Raw genomic sequence first — 14,158 nt, 5'->3', positions numbered from 1 at the left:
GGGGAGAACAAGGTAACATAGAGACTTGGGGGGAGGGAGGGTGAGAAGAGTAGCATAAAAAAATATTTTCTACTCTCCAACCAAATACTAGAAGAAAAAATTCGAAATTTTTTTTTCACCCACCAACCAAACAAGAAAAAATAAATAATAAAACCACTCATTTTTCAAAAATATTTTCCTTCCTACCAAACACACCCTAAAATCTCTAATTTCCCCCTCTATTTTTCCTTCACACCTCAACTAAAATTTCAATACTTGACAACTCAAACAACATTGATAAGATGTCGTTGTGGCCATGAAACTTGGTATATTTAGTCAAATAGAGATGGATAAAAATATTTTATCTTCAAAAGGGAATGAAAGCGATTTTTTTACTATTGATACTATTGGAACTTTTCTCAACATTTGGAGAAAGTTCTTGCCTTCTCACGAATCTTGTCTGTATAGCACATTCTTGCTATAAAAATAATGACTCCCTAGTATCTCGTTTTTGACAATTGTATGACGTTTAAGGCTATATTTGCCCTGCTCTTAAATGAAGTTACTCTATTTGATTGTACTAGAATACTTTTATAAAACACTTCAATTTTCAAATAAAGTTGACCTCCCCCTTTAACTTTTACACATAGTATACTCACTGGCGGAGGCAGTATCTTCACGAAGGGGATTCAAAATTTAATATATAGAAGTAAAAAAATAAAATTTTGCATTATATATACAGTATAATTTTTCGGCGAAGGGGGTTCGCCCCCTAAATCCACCCCCTAAATCCGCCCCTGAGTATACTTCTGAAAAGCGAAACAAACGTGTATTATGTGCCGTAGACTCCTTGACAAATACCACTATCTATTTGAACAAGGTTTTCTCATTCGGTATTTATATTAGGGTCAAGTAAATCCGTGTTTGTATCTGAAAATTTCACGTTGGGCACTTTCTAACAATGTTGAGAGTTCGAATTGTAAATCTCTAGTTAAGAATGAAGAAATACTTACTGATTCCACAACTTTATTGATAAAAAAAGCCGTTGTTTCTTAAATTAGAGATGAAAAAGTTAATTTCATTACATAATAGAAAATACTAATATTTATTGAATAGTTCGTGCTTTCTTTAAACTTAATTTCTTTTTTATTGCAGGGCTGTTGGTCTGGATTTTCTGACTATTTATATTTTATTTTTAATTTTTTCCGTTTAAATTCTAACCATGTGTTACGCCGCATGGCCCGCAATGAGAGCATATGATACAAGTGTATATTTTCTTATTTTTCTTACTTAAAAAAGAGAGGCATCAATAGTAATCTGGACAACTAATCAATTAATCATGTGGTATCCACATTATTTATGCGTTCATTGGGTCCCAAATTTAAAGAGAATCCAAATTATGAATTTTTAATCAATTAAATAATGAACGTGACTTTTTTTTTATGCCCAAATATTAATTAAATTGAAGATTTGCTGGCTGATCAGAAAAGACGATCCTCACACACTTTAATGGGATCTTTTTTTTTTTTTTTTCTTTTCCTTCTAAAGTTTGAATTTTATTATTTTGGTGAAGGTATAATTAATTTTTTGTTGTTGATAGTTTTAGGTTTTCTAATAATCTGGTTATAACTCACATAGTTCAATGTAGTATCGAAATAGAAAAAAGGTCTTGAATTCAAGATTCATTGTCATCATTCATAAGAAAGAAAAGGTTAAATAAAAGTTTTCCTTAACATCGTTACTGTGCTCGGTGTGATGAAAATATTTTTCAGAAAAGAAAGTTATTTTCTATGAAAAAGATTTTTTCGGTGTTTGCTTGTTGAATTTATTTTTCGAAAAATAAATATATTTGGTTAATATTAATACAATATTCTGGCACCAAGGACGCTTGAGCAAACTATACTGGATTGAACTTTTTGCCAAATTAGATTTAGAAAACGATCGGTTATATTTAGGGGAGAAATTCAAAAATAGCCAGATTTACCACTGGTCGTTGAAAAATAGCCAAGTTTCAAAAGTCATCGAAATTTAGCCACTTTAAATCTGAGCGAAAACACTGTTCAAAATCCGGAAAATACGCCCGCAAATTTTACGGGAGTTCCAGGATAACTATGCTGGAACTCCCGCAAATTTTACGGGAGTTCAAGCATAATTATGCTGGAACTCCCGCAAATTTTACGGGAGTTCCAGCAAGTATAATTGTCCAGTATAATATACTGGAGTTTGGAGCACTGGTGCTCCAGTCTCCCGCAAATTTTACAGGAGTTAGCAAAGTATACCGGTCCAGCATAATATGCTGGAGTTCGTACACAAATGCACCAGAACTCCCGTATATTATACTGGACCGGTCCCTGTTGCAGCAAAATAGTGGCTATTTTTTATTGACTTGGTAAACGCTGGCTATTTTTCATTGACCAGTATGAAAACTGGCTATACCATGATATTTCTCCTATATTTAGTGGGCGTTTAGACATAAGAATCGTAAAATTTCGAAAATGGTATTTGAAAATTAGAGTTGTGTTTGGACATGAAATAATTTTGGGTTGTTTTTGAAGTTTTGTGGGTGATCTAAGTGAAAATTTTGAAAAATAATTTTTTGGAGTTTTTCAATTTTTTCGAAAAATTACAAAATTCATCTTCAAGTGAAAATTAGAGATTTTATGAAAGATTGATTTCGAAAAAAGTAAAAAAATTTCGAAAAAAAGGTGAAAAAATTCTTATGTCCAAACGGGCTTTTAGTTTCCTCGTCAAACCTGGAGCTTGCGCAGTTACGCCTAATAAATCTAGACTTGGAAAGTCAGCCTAACAAGGTTAAAATAGCACGGGCTAACTAGTTTTTGGACTGGTGATTAAAAAATAGTCAGCGTTTGCAAAGTCATTAAAAATAGCCACTATTTTGTTGCAACACGGAAAGTTCCAGCATAATACACTGGAGATTGGAGCACCTGTGTATGAACTTCTAGCATATCATGCTGAAACTCCAGCACACGAAAAGTTCCAGCATAATATACTGGAAATTGGAGCACTTATGTATGAACTTCCAGCATATTATGTTGGAACTCCAACGTATTATGAAATTCCAGCATGTTATGCTGGAAGTTGACATGTAAAAAATTCAAACTCCAGCATATTATGCTGGAATACTTTCCAGATTTTGAATATTTTTTTTTCCAGATTTATCTTTATATGAAAAGTGGCTAAATTTCGATTACTTTTGAAACTGTGGCTATTTTCAATTACCACTTGTAAATCTAGCTATTTTTGAATTTCACCCACAAGTTGTAATTGACATAAATGGCCCGTTAAGGGGATGGTCGTAGTCGAATGTCCTCAAAATTAATGAGAACTCTTTAGCGGAAATGGTTTCCTGGCCTATTGAAACTCTTTCAGCCGATTCGCGGTATTTAAAAAAAGATCCTTGGATTCACACATAGCTACTATTGCTTTTCAGCGTTCTTTATCAGATTGGTAGAATTTACGTTATATTTACTTTACCTATATGTTAAAGTTGCCATCAAAACCTACTAGGTTGATATGATTTTGCTCTTAAGGAATTTTTCTATCGGATTAGTAGAATTTATACTATATTTACTCTACCTATTTGTTAAGTTATTCATTAAAGTCTACTCGATTGACATCTTTTTTTGTGTGTTGTTGCAACTTCAATTTCGATAAAACCACCGGAAATATGCTCAAAATAATCTACACATTTGAAATAAATTTTCCAAATACCAATACAAACAATCCTCAACCACAAATCTAGTCAAATAACACCAATCCAAAAAATTCCACTATGTCTTTATCAATACTTCCTAGGTCCAAAAGTGAAATTTTGAGTTTTTTAAAGCAAATTACTATATCAGTGTTTGAACTAGAAATTTAAGCATAAATTATTAATATTATATTTTAATAATAATAAATTATTAACCTTCCACTTTCCACCGTCAAATAAGAATTTCAAGGTTTAAGTATTGATGAACTACGGTGTTCAAATAAAAAAATAGGGACATTTTGCTAAAATCATACTTAGAAAACAGGGATATTCTGCCAAGACCAAATCCGTTGGGACATTGCCGTACAAATTTTTGCCAAACAAGCATTTAGAAAAGAATTGGGCCTCATTTTAAACGAGTTGGGCCTCATTCCAGCCCATTCATCCAATCTCTTGAAAGCCCAACCAATATTTGGCGGGAAAGTCGAAGTCATCTCAACAGGCGCGTCGTGTCTCGTGTGCGTGTCCAGTAAGCTTCCCACCAATGCCCATATAAACTCCTCAAACCTGCTAAACCTCCCGCCACAACCTTCCGCCGTCGTTAACCGCTTCAACTGCCGCCGGAAACATTCCCTTCACTACTGTACTCTCATTTCCCGATTTCGTCTTCATCCTCACAATATCACTTCACTGTACCATCATTTTCGCTATTGCTGGCAGTAGCTCGTCACTAATTCCTCGCCGTCACTGGTAACTGTAACTTACTCTCCATCCTTCAATATACATAAGCTTCCTTTATTCTGTTTTATCGAACTTGATAAGCTTGTTAGTCTCAACAACTGAGTTCAACTTTTGCGCTTTTTTATTTTTATTTTATATTATAGAGAAATGAGTACTTCTGTTTTTTGGGATATTTAGATACGCATATGATTTTTTTGTTGCTCATTTTAGTTCATTTGTTTTGGTAGCATCAGAGGATAAGAGATAATGGCGATTTTGAGGTCTCGCGAAGTGACTCCGGCACTCAAGCCTAAAGCCTCTTCAAAAACCCTAGAAAATGTTACTGTATTGGAACCGGCAACTCCGTCAAAGTCTCTAGAAACTTCGAGCCAGCCTTTATGTACTCCGATTTCTTCTTCGGCTGGTCGTTCCATTCCTCGTGTTGTTGCTCCAAGGAGGAGTTTGAGATTGGCTTCTAAAACCAGTTTGAGCGAAATTTTGAGTCGAAAAGGAAATAGTAAGGATTTTGAAATTTATAATGAGTGTAGTGGTGAGAGTTTGAAGAGAGACATTGATGTAGAAAACACGGTTTTGGATGAATATAAGAATTTGGGGGTTTGGCGAAGCGAAGGTATTGAAGAAATAGGTTTGAATAAATCTGATGTTATAGGAAATTTGGCATTCTGTGAGGAGAGAACTGAATATGCTAAGAAGGGGAAAGGGAAGAAAAAACAAAGTATAGAAGTGCAGGGAGAAGGGAACACTAAGTTTTTGAGTCTGCGGTCAGGCAAGAAAATCTCAAAGAGAGCAGTTGAAGAAAGCAGTGGTGGCTCTGTTGGTGAGACTGAAAGTGTTGAGAAGGGTTGCGATGAGAAGCTGTCTCAAGGAAAGCTAAGTGAAGGAATGTCAAACAGTTGTGATTCAGAAGGTGCCTTGAGCAATAAGTTGGGGACAAGTTCAGATGAGCCTTACAGTGTTAAGAGGAGGAGATTCAGTAGAGAAGAGAAATGTAAAGGCACAGTTTATGAGCAGGGTTTGTCAGTGGTTCATTCAGTAAACTTGGAATCAGAGGAAACATTTGGGATGCCATTTGATCTCACAGTACCTCAGTCTGCCTGTTTTCCAACAGACGTGGATGATCATGGTGATGAGCAAGCTGCTAGTATGCAAAATGGTAATTCAAAGACTAGAAGGAGGCTTAGCAGAGAGGAAAAAGGAAAAAAAGTGATGGTTGGCGATGATTTGCCTCATGGTGTTGATACATTGGAAGGAAAATCCAAGCAAGGGGCGGAAAAACCCATAAATGATATTGTTTCAAGAGATATTAATTTCTCAGAGGATAGGACATCTCAGGATGGAGAACAGGTTGCAGATGCCACTGCAAGCATAACTGCTACTAGAGTGTCTACATCAAGAAGAAGGTTTAGGGATATTGCCAGACGAAATGCTTCCAGATTTGCTCATTTCTCTTCCCAAACGGAACAGGATATAAATTCCACTGCTGAGGCTGCTGAGGAAATTCCACAGGAGGAAGTGAACACTGTAGAAAGAGAAGACTGGCCTGGTCCATTTTCAACTGCTATGAAGATTATTAGAGATCGTGAAACTAACATCAAACGTCAGCAGGGTTCATTTTCTGAGAAAAGTAAGATTGAATTGGTATGGTTTCCCAAAAAGGACCAGCAGTGCCAATCTAGAAAGCTGGTGGTTCCCTCACTACAAGACCTATGCATGGGCATTTTAGTGAAAAATGCAGATGCAATCACTTCACTTGATTGTGTACCTGATGCACTCAGGCACAGGATTTGCCAATCACTGTGCGATTCTCGAAAAATGACTTATCAATTTTTTGAACTTCTTACCCGCGGATCTCCTACAGAGATACGCATAAGGGACTGTTCATGGTTGGATGAGGAGAAGTTCACACAGACCTTTGAAGCATGTGATACCAGCAACTTGGTGGTGAGTTTTCATCTTTCTTTTATTTATGCTATGTCTGATTGGAGTGGAAAACGAAATGGTTGGAGGAGTAGAAGTAAAAGTGAATAAAGTGTGCGTGTTCGTCGGTTGGTTAGGAAATAATAGAACACTTGAAATAGAAGTGGAGGGGTTGCGGTACTGCGCGTCATCTTTCTCAATTTGTCGAAAGCTGGATGGAAATGATGAAGTATACTACAAGCTTACAATTATTGCAAGTAAATCATCAATGCTTCACATAGGGGAAGTAGACAGTTGGTTTCTCTCTCCTTCCTCTCCTCCTCTCATTTGAGGAACCAAACTTAGTTTTAATATTTATGAACTGCTATTCTATCAGTTAAAATATTCACCTAGCCATTTTTGAAGCAAGATGTGGTATGCTTTTGTATGTGATTCCTTTTAACTGCATTTTTATTTTATTTACCCCCTACTCTAAATAAACCTGCGTTGCTTTTTCACTCTGTACATATGATACTTGGTACTATTGGGGTCTCCCGGAAACAGCCTCTGGGTAGGGGTAAGGTCTGTGTACACTCTACCCTCCCCAGACCCCACTGGTGGGATTTTACTGGGTTGTTGTTGTTGTTGTTGTATTAAAAGGAATAAGTACTTGTTTAGCAGCATTACATGGGAGCCGCTAACAGACCTTGTTTACTAGCATAATCTCTGCTTAAGTATGATCTTGAACATTACATTGTTGATATTAAAATTCATAGAAGATAAAGTTGTCTTCAGTCTGTCCATTCAAGTTTTGCTTGCATATGTTGTAGTAATAGATCAATGCTATATTAGTTCTGATTGTTGAACTTGAAGATATTCTCTTTGTGGAACCAGGTGCTTCAACTGGATCAGTGTGGTCGCTGTATGCCAGATTATATCCTATTGGCTACATTAGCTCGTTGCCAAAACAATCTCCCTGCACTAACTACCTTGTCCTTGAAAGGTGCATGTCGTCTTTCCGATTCTGGGCTGACGGCGATCATCTCTGCAGCACCTTTTTTAAGGTCAATGGATCTCAGCCAGTGCTCTTTGCTGACATGTGATGGAATTAGCTGCTTATCTAATTCATTGGGATCAGTTCTGAGAGAGTTGTATCTAGACGATTGCGAAGCAATAGATCCCATGCTTATTCTACCAGCATTGCTAAAGCTAGAACATTTGGAAGTTCTATCAGTAGCTGGAATCCAGACTGTATGTGATGCTTTTATTAAAGAATTTGTCACTCATCGAGGTCAGAGTCTGAGAGAGATTGTTCTGAAGGGATGCACGTAGGTGTTTTTCGTCCTGTTTCAGATGATGTTCCACAGAGAAATTTGACAGATACTGATTGTATTTGTGCCTTTAATCTGATGCAGGCAATTGACTGACTGTTCTCTGAAAGAGATTGCACAAAGCTGTCCTGGATTACGCGCTATTGACCTGAGTAACTTGCGTAAATTGACAGACTCTGCAATCGGACATCTTGCCACTGGTTGTAGAGCAGTTGACAAGCTAAAACTCTGTCGCAATGCATTCAGGTTTCAAAATATAGCATTCAGTACAGAATTCTTTTCTAAGTGTAGCATATGCAGTGTCTTTAACCATAATTTTTTGCTTGCTATAATCATCATCATTTTCTGTAGCTTTTTACTCTTTTCTTCAATGTTGGTTGCTTATGCCTTTAGAGCAAATTTGTCAAAGAATATCACCATATCGCTGCTAGAAAGGAGGGTTGTTTCTTTGCATAAAAAAATCTTCATTTGAATGTTGAAAAGATGTTTCAAAATGCTTGGCTTCAAATTTCCTTCTCATGTTCCTTTTGTGGAGCGGTTGGCTGCCCAGAATCATCTAGGTAGATATTGCACACATTTTCTTTTGTATTTTACTTTTATTTTTTAAGTAAAAATAGCATATCCAATTTGCGGAGATATAACAGTCTCCTATGTTTATAGGAGTGGGTGTATACGGTACATTGTAATTTGTATATATATAAGGAACATCTCATTCTGTTGGATTACATGAGCTGGATTTGACATAATTCACACTTAACTCCTTTGATGAAATTTCTACCTTTAACGAGCATGTATGTACCCATTTCTTTGCATGAACATGTATTTGAGTATGTCCATACATGAGATCCTAGCTCTTTGTAGTTGGAACATGCCATTTCACCTACTCCTTAGCTTCATTTGTGAAATAAGTATTTGGATTAGTTAGAAACCGGAGAAAAGGAAATATCAGTCGAAGAATAGGAATGGGAAGGAAAATGATTTTGCAGTCTTATGTCTGTTTTTCCAACTTATTTGGCTTTCTATGTATTTACTCTCATATGATTCCTGAGTTGTCTTCCATGCTTGAAGGCTTATAATAGTGGTTTCAAGCTTACATATAAGATCCTCTTAGTATCATTCTTGAAAAATCACAAAAAAATGTTCTTTGAAATCTTAGGATAGTGGTTTCAAGCTACATATAGGATATTATCAGTATGCATTCTTCAAAAAATGAAAAAGAGCTATCCTTTTTGATAGCATGTTCTGAATTCCTTGTACTCGTAAATTGTAAAATTGAAAGTGGCATAAGCTTACTCTTATCTTTATCAATGGCAGTGATGAAGCTGTTGCTGCTTATGTTGAAACCAGTGGGGAGTCTTTGAAGGAATTGTCTCTCAATTTTGTCAGTAAGGTATTTGACCGCATGTAATGTTATCACATTTTTCTTATTGTGTAGTGTGGTCCTAGAGAAATGTGTTATGGGCTGTGCTTCATTTTTGCTGAATTCCAGTTGGCATCTGCTACTTAATGTCCTTGACTTCTAGTAAAATCACCAGCATCACACACTGGATATAGAATTCTCGATTAAGCCTGCTAAATCCGGCTTAGATCAACATTTATCCATTAGAAGGGGCACTAATGATTTTACTATCCAGTTTTGCTTTTTAAGTTATGTTTGTTCCACAAGGGTCAGTGAGGATTCATATAGCCGACCTCACCTTGTTCAGTTGTTTGGGCTGAGGCGCAGTTGTTATTGTTGTTCCACAAGGGGATGACCCATTTTATCAAGAAGTTATTGCTTTATGGATGTCCTGAACTTTGCTTAGATATGTCAACTATTCAAATATAATTTCAGAGTAACTTTTGGTATAATAGGAAGCCTGTTGATCTTCCTGAAACGTAGTGGAATCCATGGACAATCCAATGGGAAGAAATTTCACTCACTTTTGTGGTGACTTCCCACTTTTGGTGCTGCACTGTTAGTAAAATCTACCTTGTAAAAATATATATTTTTGAGAGAACTACCAAAAGGAACCTTGGGTAGATTTTCTTTGCTTTCACTTCTAGGCCTCTTGTTTCCTCTTCCATGTTTTTCTGGGTACATGGAAATTTGAATATCGAAAATAGTCAATGAATTATTGCCAGACTAAAAGTCAAGGATCAAAGTTTTTCCATGTCTTTATATGATTTTTACAGGTTTCACACAACACTGCAATATCACTAGCCAAATGCTCAAAAAATTTGATTAGTCTGGATTTGTCTTGGTGCCGCAACTTGACGAATGAAGCCCTGGGACTGATTGTTGATAGCTGCTTGTCATTGGAAGTATTGAAATTATTTGGCTGTACTCAGGTATGCTTTGTTTAGTTTGGTAAATGAGAAACTTACTTTGCTCACGGCTTGCCTGACCATTAAAGGACACAGCTAATGTCCTACTTTTTTTCCTGTGGTTAGACTGCCAACAGGGATTGTTGAAAGGCACCTGCTCGTACCAGAGTCAAAGACAAAGTGTTCTATCTCGATTATGTAGAAGTATAGGAATTTCTTGTGCTTGTACAATTTGATTATGTGTTATGACTTTGAGTTCTTTCCTATCTCTAGGTTTCATCATAGGTCACTTTATTGAGATCTATTCATCTTAAGGTTTCATCCGAACTGAAGAAAAGGGCACAAAAAAATTGTTTCTTTGCCCCAGATTGACCCTAAAATCTGGAGAATAAAATCTTAATTGTTGTGAAATATCAAAAATGCCTTTGCTCTCAAGGTTGGTTATCTTCCTCAAAAAAGAGTATAGCAAATTCAGTATTTTTTCTATCTTGTGGTCCGCTGTTGCCGACACTGATGCAGTCTCTGAAAACTAAATTGAACTCGAAGGAGCTAACCTGCTACTTCTTTGAAGTGTGCAATGCCAGACTTCCCTTTCTACTTTTTTTGCTTGGATGTGTTTGTGTACATTTGATTTGGTGGATTGGAATTGCAATTTTGGGTGCTTGGGTATTTGGTTGATGAGTGCTGGTAACAGCTGTTTTTTATTTTTCCTAGGGGTGGGGTGTGGGGTGGGGTTGTTTGGGTTGCAATGATGCATTTCCTCATGGGGCTAAGAGGTGGGAATGGAGAGGTGGCAAAGTGATGGATCAAGAGGGTTTCATACTTGGTAAATGTCAACCCTGAATTTTGAATCTTTGTTCGAATGCAGTTGCCAAGGTCGGCTTTGAAGCTTCGGCATGACTTTTCCTACTATCATTGAGAGATATGGATCCAAAGTTGTTGGGTTCAAATGTCCTTTAATATTGCGAACACATGATTTTCCCAAGAGAAAATGATATCTACTGGTGGTGGAGTTCATGAACCCCAGTACATTCTTTTAGAGAATAATCTCTTCTGATATTTTGTTTGATGCATTGGTTTCTTCATATGCCATAGTTTTTCTAGTCCTTTTACCTTCTCTGTTTCTATTGATTCTCTAATTGTTGCTGCATGTTTATTACATTTGCTATTTGCTTCTCTGTTTCCTTCAATACCTGGAACAGTTATTGATAGACTGTTGAAGATGTAGTTAAGCAGTGCAAAAAACAAAATAATTATTGACACGGCAAATTTGCAGGTTACTAATGTTTTCTTGGATGGTCACTCAAATCCCAAAGTTCAGATCATTGGTTTGAAGATGACTCCAATATTACAACACATTGAGGCACCAGATTCTCTGCAGCAAGGGCCATTACGATATTCAGCAGTACCATCTTTATTCTGATGATTTTGTTCGAAGTTAATTATCGTATTTGTTTCAGAATGGAGTCAATATCTTCTGAATGCCAGAAGTCATAACCTCGCCTCACTTCCTTTGGACCTAGATAACTTGTTTTGTGGTGTAATGCAAGGTCCTGTTTGGTTGAATGGCAATTTTGCAATGTTTATGGAGAACTTCTCCCCTGTCTAAATGGAAGAACATATTTTTAGCGTGGATGATATTTGATCCAACCAAAAATTTAATTCTCGTTCAGAAATGTTGCGATGTTTTGTATTAAATTTTTGCACTATCATGTTCTCGTTTGCTGGTGTTGGACTTGGATGACGTGTTTGTGGCTTTATCTATTTTTCAGTGGTGCTCGTTTTCCCTTTTTTCCTTGGCTATACTAGTTGCAAATTCAATATTGAACTATACTTATGTTCGTTCTCACTTTAACTTAAAGGTGTTAATCGGGCCGGGCTGACCCGCTAACAACCCGGTTCAACCTGGGTCAGCCCGGTCCAGCCCGTTACTGTAGCAAAAAAGCGGGTTGGGACGGGTTGGGCGGGGGGCGGGCTACAAACGTTAATTTTTTTTTAAACGGGTGACCGAACCCGCTACAACCCGTTAAGCCCTTAACGGGTTCTTAACGGGCTACAGCCCGGTTCAGCCCGTTAACCCGTAATATAATTTTTTTTTTATTTATTAAAATCTGACCGTTGCCAACGGTCAAATACCAAAAAAGACCGTTGGCCAACGGGTTTTTCTGCCCCAACAGCCACTTTTTTTCTTCTTTATTTATATTTTAACCCCCGACCCCTTATAATTTGTAAATTGCAATTGTAGCCTTTTAAAAACTATAAATACCCCCCTTTCTTCTTCATTATTCCTCACAATTCAATTCATTTTCTCTCTAATTCTCTCTCAATTTTCTCTTGATAATATTCCCAATTACTCATTATTTCAAGCTTTCAACTTTCAAGTTTCATCAAATATTTAGCTTTGTCATTACAAAAGTATTATTATCATAAATTTCTAATTCAATTATTCAAGTGAAGTGTGGCATCAATTATCAAGTATCAAGTTATCAATTGAAGTTTGAGTTTCTACTTTCTATATCAAATTTAGTGCGGCATTCAGAATCCCGGTACACTCGTTCCATCCCTTTCTCTTTATTATTTAGAATTTTTATTTGAATTTTTTATTTTAAATTACATAATGGATTTACTTAGAGCGGCCAAAAAAGCTTGCACTACTAGTAGAGGTGGTAGTAAGAAAAATTCCAAAAGAATAAGAGGTGGTTCTTCTTCTAGTAGTTTTACACATGTTTCTGAAAGTTCACCCGAAAATGTAAATGTAGATTATGAGCTACTTCAAGAAAATTATGGTATTGATGATGATTTAGATGATATTTTAAATGATATTCCATCACCCGATAATCTTGAAACACCACCACCTACACCCGGTAATGCTAGTCAAACACAAAATATTAGGGGTGGAAGTGCAAGTAAGCCTCCTTTGCCTATTAAAAAGAATCGAAGATTAAGAAGTAAGTGTTGGAATTTTTTTGATAGACTAGAAAATGAGAAAAATTATGTAAAATGTAAAATATGTAAGGAAGTTTATAAACATGAGCCCGGTAACAAATTTGGAAGATGATGATAATGTTCAAGATTATTTGATTTGGTCTACACTAGGAGAGCATCAACAAACCAGTAGCCGGAATATTGATGAACTCCAATTCTACTTGCAAAAGTCACTGGAGCCCCTCACAAAGGATTTTCTACCTCTGAGTTGTGGAGGAGCAACTCAAATCAGTTTCCTGTTCTTTCGGCCATGGCTCGAGACGTTCTAAATGTGCCTATTTTGAACAGTCGCATCAGAGAGCGCATTTAGCCAAGCAAGACAGCAGCTAGGAGATACCCGTCATTCATTGGGCAGCAACGCTTTGGAAGTTCTAGTGTGCTTCAGAGATTGGATTAGATCAGAACGGCGAAATCAAGGGCGTGACGAGGTAGATGAAGAGGAAGACCAAGAAATTGGAGATATAATGGTTTATGGTACCGATTATAATACCGGAAACCAAGAACCTCACATTGACATGGAAGAGCTTTCAAAGATGATGCAAAACATATGATTTACTATTTCTTCTTTTTTTTAAACTTTTAATTTGCAAGTTCAAAAATTTTAAAAATCAAAAAAGAACTTGCAAATTAATTTGAAGTATTATATTATTCAATAAAAATATCAAAGTTACTTAAATATTGTGATTTTTTTATATTGCATATTAGTCTTATTCAATATTTTTTATATAGACACTTACTTTCTATTTTCAAATTTAGAATTTTTTAGTTTGTTCTTTTAATTCTAACCCTTAAAAGTTCAATTCTAATCTTTAATTTTAACCCTTAAAAGTTTCAATAACATTGAAAAAGAAAAATATAACTTAATTTAAAAAAAAATTATATATAGCCCGACCCGCCCGAGCCCGTTAAAGCCGCACCCGTACGGGCCCTATAGAACCCGAAAAATCCCAGCCCGACACCAACCCGTTAACCCCAGCCCGATAACAACCCGCCCCGAACCCGTACGGGCTGACGTTTTTTTTGTCCAGCCCGTCCCAGCCCGCCCGATTAACACCTTTACTTTAACTCTGTCTCTTAAGGATTTTTAAATTGCCAGGTCTAGAGTAACACTGGAAATATTTGGTTGTTCACTTAGTAAGCTTGGGAAAAAAAGAAGAAGTTAGAAAATCATATTTTCTATATTCTTAATTTTTCTTCGACTGTACCA

General features: G+C 36.4%; 1 protein-coding gene across 2 annotated transcripts; it reads left to right on the top strand.

Moving 5' to 3' along the window:
- Nucleotides 1-4,231: 4,231 nt before the first annotated feature.
- LOC109206870 lies at nucleotides 4,232-11,724 on the top strand. Of its 2 annotated transcripts, none has more exons than XM_019369730.1 (7): nucleotides 4,232-4,441; nucleotides 4,666-6,373; nucleotides 7,223-7,656; nucleotides 7,744-7,905; nucleotides 8,974-9,049; nucleotides 9,835-9,990; nucleotides 11,243-11,724. In XM_019369730.1, exons 2-7 carry the CDS (start codon nucleotides 4,679-4,681, stop codon nucleotides 11,387-11,389), a joined length of 2,670 nt encoding a protein of 889 aa, XP_019225275.1. In that variant the 5' UTR covers nucleotides 4,232-4,441; nucleotides 4,666-4,678; the 3' UTR covers nucleotides 11,390-11,724. The 2 variants fall into 2 exon arrangements, with proteins under 2 accessions (XP_019225275.1, XP_019225274.1); XM_019369729.1 differs by having other exon boundaries at nucleotides 4,660-6,373.
- Nucleotides 11,725-14,158: the final 2,434 nt, after the last annotated feature.

The sequence above is a fragment of the Nicotiana attenuata genome, unplaced genomic scaffold (assembly GCF_001879085.1).
Source record: "Nicotiana attenuata strain UT unplaced genomic scaffold, NIATTr2, whole genome shotgun sequence".
In the NCBI taxonomy this organism is placed as follows: Eukaryota; Viridiplantae; Streptophyta; class Magnoliopsida; order Solanales; family Solanaceae; genus Nicotiana; species Nicotiana attenuata.
This window is presented reverse-complemented; position numbering and strand designations above follow the sequence as displayed.